This window comes from Corylus avellana, chromosome ca2 (genome assembly GCF_901000735.1).
Source record: "Corylus avellana chromosome ca2, CavTom2PMs-1.0".
NCBI lineage: Eukaryota > Viridiplantae > Streptophyta > Magnoliopsida > Fagales > Betulaceae > Corylus > Corylus avellana.
Genome location: NC_081542.1, coordinates 22,665,637 through 22,673,725, shown reverse-complemented (window position 1 = coordinate 22,673,725; position 8,089 = coordinate 22,665,637). Strand labels below are relative to the sequence as shown.

The 8,089-nt window shown below is 34.8% G+C and overlaps 1 protein-coding gene across 1 annotated transcript in view; it reads left to right on the top strand.

Moving 5' to 3' along the window:
• LOC132169341 (LRR receptor-like serine/threonine-protein kinase GSO1) overlaps positions 1–2,107 on the top strand; it is a 4,305-nt gene extending 2,198 nt beyond the window's left edge. The window contains exon 6 of the mRNA XM_059580392.1: positions 1,260–2,107. Coding sequence (XP_059436375.1) covers positions 1,260–2,107 — 848 coding nt within the window. The remainder of the gene's footprint in view (positions 1–1,259) is intronic.
• The last annotated feature ends 5,982 nt before the right edge of the window (positions 2,108–8,089 follow it).

The following is an 8,089-nucleotide window of genomic DNA, read 5'->3' as shown; positions in this document are numbered from 1 at the left end:
CAACTTTGAAGGTTTGTTTAGCATTTTTTTACCCTTTTGTAGATTAAACTTCAATATTTGTTTCTAAATGGTAACTATTTTATAGGTTCTCTCTCATATAACCACTTCTTTCAAGTGCTAACAATTCTAATTTTTCGGTAGGTGGGGATAATGGGTTCAGCGGAAGTGTACCTCCATAAATTGGAAACTTAACCATGCTCACAACATTAGAACTTAACAACAACAACTTTGAAAGTATGTTTAGTCCTGTTTTAGTTGATTGATTATAGAAATAAAAATAAGCAAAAGACTAAATGTACTCTGTTGATTGTTATCTATTGATCATTGCTGCTTCAATCCACACCCACTTAACAAAGTTACACCCATTGGGCATTGCCTTGTTAAAGCATTATTTGGACAACAACAAATGTGCCCACCATTATTTTGTCATGCATTTTGCGTGACTCATTGAACACACTAACCAACAAAGAGTGCGTTAAAAAACTTGTGTCTTCACCTCTTGTAGCCTTTTTCTTTTTTCCTTTTCTCCTCTTCTTTGTGTATTGAACGTTAAGGCTTAGAAAATATCACATTCATGGCTCACACTAATAACAAATTAATATGATTGTCCACATAACTCAACTAATAAAATAGAGGCTCGATTGACAAGGTGGCCAACTAACCGTGTGAAACGAGGACAGTGGGGGCAGTGACTTATTTATTAATTAGCTCTTAATTTGAATTTTTCGTTGGTTTTTTAGACATTTGTTCACTTGTATGTATGATTCATTTAAAGCACATTATTTTTTGTTTTGAATAATATTGTGTGGTTGTTCATATTGTGTTAGGTGCAATACCAAATGAGATAGGTAATCTACAAAACCTTGAGATCTTCGATATCGGTTCCAACAATTTCAATGGTTCAATTCCATTTGAAATCTTTAATATCTCAACAATAAGAGTAATTGATATGCATTTGAATAACCTCTCAGGCCATCTTCCATCAAATGCAGGCCTCTTCCCTCCAAATCTTTAGTATCTTTATCTTGATTATAACAAACTAAGTGGAACAATACCTAGCTCTATCTCCAATGCTTCAAAACTCACTGAATTAGATCTAGCACACAACTCATTCTCAGGCTTAATTTCTAAACCACTTGGTAATTTAAGGCTCCTCAAGTTGCTCCGCCTACAAGAAAATAATTTGACCATTGAATCATCCACTCTAGAATTCAACTTTTTCCCTTCTTTGTCAAATTTAGCATATCTAAATTTTTTAGGATTGTCTGAAAATCCATTGAATGGCGTCCCTCCTAGTTCCATTGGAAATCTCTCAACTTCTCTTCAAGAACATTACATAGATAATTGCAATATTAAAGGCAGCCTTCCAAGAGATATAGGAAATTTAAGCAATTTGATGACTTTGTCTTTATATCTCAATGAATTGGATGGACCTATTCCAACTACAGTGAGAAGATTGCACAAGCTTCAAGCTCTCCACCTTTTTAATAATAGACTAGAAGGTCCCATCCCATCCGATCTTTGTCATTTAGAGAGCTTGTTCACGTTGTATTTAGGCGGTAATGAGCTTTCTGGACCTATTCTTGCATGTGTAAATAATCTCACATTTCTAAGATATCTTTACTTAGACTTCACCCAATTAACTTCCACGATTCCCTTGAGCTTGTGGAGCCTTACAAATATCTTGGAGGTCCAACTCTCATCAAATTATCTAAGTGGCCCCCTCTCATTAGAGATTGGAAATTTGAAGGTCTTGAGAGTATTAGATTTATCAAGAAATCAACTATTTGGTCAGATCCCAGCAACAATCTGTGGCCTCAAAGATCTAGCTAATCTCTCCTTGGCGAACAATAAATTCGAAGGCCCAATTCCTGAATCATTTGATGAACTAGTAAGCTTGGAATTCTTGGATCTTTCTAGTAACAATTTATCTGGAGAGATCCCCACTTCTTTAGAAGCGCTTTCGTATCTCAAATATCTAAATGTCTCTTTCAAAAGACTGGGAGGAAAAATTCCTGTAGGAGGACCATTTGTACACTTCTTCGCTGCATCACTTATGTCAAATTATGGACTTTGTGGTGCTCCCCGATTTCAAGTTCCACCGTGAAAAGAAGGTGTTTCTCAAGCCAAAAAGACCGCAACAGTACGTATACTAAAGTATGTATTACCAACAATTGGATTAACAATGCTTGTAGTTACTCTTGTATTAGCATGGACAGGATGCAGAAAATGGAATGCAAAACTTCCAGTGGATGCAAACTCGTTACCTCTAGCGACATGGAGAAGAATTTCCCAACAAGAACTTTTACGAGGAACAGAAGGGTTTAGTTCACACAACTTACTTGGTAATGGGAGCTTCGGATCAGTATATCAAGGAACACTTTCAGATGGAATGATTGTTGCAATAAAAGTTTTCAACTTGGCAGTAGAAGGGGTATTCAAGAATTTTGATACAGAGTGTGGGATACTATGCAATTTTCGTCATCGAAAGCTTGTCAAAATCATTAGCACGTGTAGTAACATGAACTTTAAAGCTTTGGTATTGGAATAGATGCCTAATGGGAACCTAGAGAAGTGGTTGTATTCTCAAGATCATTGTTTGAGTATCTTACAAAGACTAAATATAATGATCAATGTCACTGTTGTGCAAAAATATACCTAAATTAATAGGTAAATAATTGTACGTTTTAACTCGCAAGTGCACAAGATCAAAACAATTGTACAGCAGGCAAATACGAGATCATTCCCACGAGGATTGGTAAATTATGTTTAGAAGTAAATTCTTATTTAATTAAAAGAGAAAATTCAATTGTCACGATTGAATTTAATAAAATAAAAGATAAACAAAAACTAAAAAGGATTAGGGTTTTGATATCCACCACTAATTATATTTAGTTAATATAACAATATGCCAATGTTTTGATCAAGTTATGCATATTTAATGTTTGCCAACCTAAGGATTAAACCCTAACTCCTTAAGCTATTGATTTCCCTAAGCAACGAGTTAGGCACTGGTCCATACTCTAACTATTTTCTTTCTTAAAGGATTTAGCATGGTCTATACTAAGTTGTTCTTTAGAAAAGCATATGTTCTATGGAAATCAACAAACACACAAGGCCTAGGGCATGAATACATACTCCCGGTTCCCGATGTTGATTAACCCAAGAATCCGGCGTGGATATCTCTTGTTACTTATGTTAAACCCAGGACTCGGTCATCCAAATTGATCTAACTAACAAGTCCATACCACATGCACATGTTGATCAGGCATACACATATGAGGAATTCATGCAAACATGTATTAATCAAGTTAAATAGCACAACATGATCATCACAAGGCGCCAGTATTGAAATATTAATTAAACATAACTAGGGTTTCAATCTAGCCCTAAATAAAATATAAACTACATAATAAAAGGGTGGAAGAGAAAAAACCCAAACTCCTCTTGATTTAGCCTTCAATTCCTTTCCAGAGCTTGTGCCTCTTTTCTCCACACTTATTCCTAGAACCTAAGAGGTTTATTTATAGGCTTTAGAAGTTGTTGTTACACAAGTAAACCTAGAAAATTCAGAGTTTTAAGTCCAAGTCCAATTAGGATAAAGAAAACCTAAGTCCAAATCGGAATAGGATTTGCCCAAAATTGCGGTCCTGTCTTGCGACGTGATTTTGGCCATGCGCCGCTCCGAATTGGGAAAATTATATTTCACAATGATTTGTAACCCTTTGAGTTAGATTTTCAATGCCGCTTGAATCACCTAAATCGGATATCTGAGCTGAAAGTTATGGTCAAAATACCGAGACATGTTCAGAATCCAATTTTTCATCCAATCCGATTTGACTTCAATGTGAGAAATTCCGAATTGATCCTTTCCTCTATTTGATTAAACTTTAACCATGATTGGCTGAGCTTAACCATATCTTCTAGGTCTTCCCAATTTGCCCTTTAAGCTTGGAATTTGTCCAGCAACGCTTCTTTTCTTCCAAAAGCCTATAAAACACAAGAAAATACAAAAAGGAAGTAAAATGGCCTAATTAACCAAAACCAAAGGATTAAAACATGCAAGTTAAGGGCTGAAAATATGAATATTTTAGCACTTATCAGTTGCGTCAGCATCGGAATACCTGAACTATGGTTCTTCAACACCTATTGCTCATTGTGATTTGAAACCTAGAAATATCTTATTAGATGAAAATTTGGTCGCGCACGTTGCTGATTTTGGCATTTCCAAGTTGCTTGGTGATGGGGATTCTATGATACAAACTATGACTCTTGCTACTATTGGGTATATGGCACCAGGTGATGTTTTTAGCCTACAACTTGAATTTACTTGTGTATTCAATCTACTCATTCATACATAGATAAATATAGGTTTTTAGTTCAATACTGATTTTAGCACTTTATATATTTGAAATATATAATTATGTTCTGATGATTAGTTTTTCTATTACAAATAGAATTTGGATCGGAAGGGATTGTTTCTACAAGAGGTGATGTGTATAGTTATGGTATTTTGTTGATGGAAACTTTCACAAGAAAGAAACCTACTGATAACATTTTTGCTGGAGAAATGAGCTTGAAGCGTTGGGTGGAGGAATCATCACCCCATTCAGTAACTAAAGTTGTTGATGCCTATTTGTTAAGAACAGAAAGAGATTATGCTTCTATGGAGAATTGTATGTCATCCATAATGGGATTGGCTTTGCAGTGTTGTGCTGAGTTACCTGAACAGAGGATTAAGGCAAACAATATTTCAATCATACTCAACAAAATTAAATTGAAGTTTCTGCATGATACGGAAGGAAGCTAATATGAGAAAATATCAAGTTTGTTTATAGCCCTTTCATGTTTGTGCTTTTGAAATAATATAATAATCTTGAGACTCCTATGAGATTTGTTTCTAGCCATTGCTTTTTTATAGTAGCTAATATAGTAACATTTATAACTTGTATATTTAATGATTGTAGTGACCTATCATGTGTCACTAATGGGTATACTAAGTTAGTCTCAAAGTGTTAAAGGCAACAAATCATTTTTTTTTTTTTATCTCGAGACACAAATGATAGCGATTGTGGGGTTGTAATTTTGGTACTTGTTATAAATTTATAATAGATGTATCATTGTATGTAAATATTACACCAACAACGCATGGGGCATTCAGATCACTTCATTTTTTCTTAGAATAAACTCATGCCAAGCATGTCATAAGTTGCATCATTTATAAAGAGAAGTGATTTTTCCCCATCTTTTTTTCATTCTATCCTACAAATTCAACAGACCAACCATTAGATTTGTGAACTCATATAAACCTCACACAGATTTAATGGTAGATTCATCCCTTCACTTTGGAGATAATTAAAAGATAGTTGAAAAATGAATAAACTCAATCATTTCTCTTCCACAAAATTCAGTGATTTAGATAAGGACATAACTCACACAAGGGTTTCCTATGCATTATTCAAGCCATCACTATGATCTGAAAAGAAAGATGTTTCATAAAGAAATGGAGAAATGAATCATTCCAGGAAATAATAACAACCACAAAAGAAGAGAAGTCAGAATCAAATTTTCTTGCATTTTTTTCATCAAATTACATTCCACAATTTTTATAAAACCAAAACACAAATAAATAAAAAATAAAATAAAAAAAATCTCAATATATTCTTGCTCTAACTATGGAATTGTTTTTTACAAAAATCATATCATATCAAGGAATCCCAAGTAAAATCTCTACTAGTAGGTGGACACTCACACTAAAAAATATTCAGATAAACAATTGAAACTTCAGTTTCGTCTCCTTGATGGAGATAAGAATCTATCTGTTAAAAGAATACCTATCATGACTAGTGAACTACCGAGAACAATGCTCACCCCAACTCAACATGATCTTGATTCGGGTTTGATTTCACCAGAGTCGTACCCAGATGTAGAGGAAGAGCAAAATGTATGGACTGTAGTCGAGTTTTGGATCTGGCTTCCGCTCGAACTGTGCTCTTGCCTTTGTCGATGGAGGTCCCTCATGGCCTTAAACCTCAAATCTTCACTATAGGTGCTTGGTTCCAAGATCGCATCCGGAATGGTCATTCGCCCTTCGAGCACGCTTACAACCTCCGAAGAAATATGCCCTCACAATTTAGCTCAACAAAATCTCCTTCAAGAAAATAATTAGTTCTACTTAACTCATATGCACCCCCCATTAGAGTAAACTAACACTTCATAATTTAAAATTTGAAAACCATACTTGACATATTATTCTAACAAATATTCCATGACATATCAAAACACTTCTACACAATATATTAGATATCTGAATTTAATTATGCACACATACATTCATTTCTCTAGCAACTGAAGATCAATAAACCACAATTAAAGAAGTTCAAAAGTCAAGACAGCCTACTCTTTGTGCACCATTTACTCATTAAAATTGACTATGTAGAGGCAATTAAATCAATTTAAAAATCAACCCTTTTTTTTTTTAATCAGTAATTTGAGAATCAAGCGACTGATAAGAGCGTGTACCTGTTTTTCTCCCTCTTGTCCTCCACAAACAACCTTTCCACCAAAGTATTCCCACTAAAAAGAGTAGTAAGCATACTGCTCCAATTACAACTCCAGCAATGATATGAACAGTTTTCTTGGTTCGACCATTTGGACAAAGCTTGAAATCTGATCAAAAACAAAATAAACCAATTATGTTTTCTTGCTAGCAAAGGACTTGAAGTGAACAAGACAAGAAAGCTTAGCCAAATATATATTCACTGAATAAGGTAGACATAAACATGGAATGTACCAACGAATTTTACCTGTTAATTACACACAAATAGAATCAGGCGCACAAGGACAGGGGGATGTGATTTGCATACAAGCAAGTGAACATCACAAAATCCCATACAAAATCTTTCGCCGAAGACAAGCTATTAAATTCTTATTTTATCACAAAATTGAAACTAAGAGTTGACTCTACCTGAGATGGAGAAAGATATATTATACTTAAAGCATACAAGTAGCAGCAGTTGCATACAATGAAGCTAGCAGGTATATCAAGCTGTTACTTCCTAGACTATCATTACTACATAAAGCATAATAGCTAGCCAGCAGATCAACAAATAAGGGCTAATAATTGATTATAAGTGATTCCCACAAATGACAGCTAGGACTTTACATGAATTATTAGTAAAAAAGGAAAAAAGGGATCACAATGCTGAACTGTCCCAATCACAACAATTACTACATTGCAATTTAATCATATCCTTTGGCAATGAACCCAATCGTTTGTGAGCAATCACGAGACCAAAATATTCAATTCCAAAAGTATCAACTATCTAAGCTACAAAATATTTGACAATCCGAAATAATTTTATAGCAAGGATAATTTGAAAGACTAAAATTAAATCAAGAGATAATGCATTCTTATAAGCTTTATGCAAGATTACCAAACAATAAAGATCATAGAATTGATTGAATTCATATAATTCGACTTCAAAAAGGTAGTTAAAATTTCTCTTTATGCTTTTCTATGTTGCTCTGAAATGTGCATTTATAAGCCAAAGGAAAACTGGATGGAATTTCATATCATGCATATCAATTTCTATGACCTTTTCCTTGTCCAATTAAACAAATAGAATATTTTCTTTACTGCACAGAGCAAACTAATGATTCCATGTGGTGCCAATAGGATTTATAAACAGGCTATATGTCCCTATTACTTGTAGATTGGTATGTGCAAGAACATATAGTATCTCTAGTATCTGTTTTAGCCCCTGTTGGTAGTATGGATAATGTGAGCATTTTGGTGGGCATCCTGGGTTGCGGTTCAGCTTCTACGCCTTTGAAGTACTTGGGCCTCCCGCTGGGGGCCCCGTTCAAGGTCAAGGCAAGTTGGGAGGACATGTTGGAGAAGTATGCTAGAAGACTGGCCCCGTGGAAACGCTTGTATTTGTCTAAGGGGGGGAGGATTAGTCTCATCAAAAGCACCCTATCCAATCTTCCCACTTATTTTTTGTCCCTGTTTCCTATCCCTGCATCCGTGGCGAAGCGTATGGAGAAGATACAACATGATTTATTATGGGGTGGGATTAATGATGAG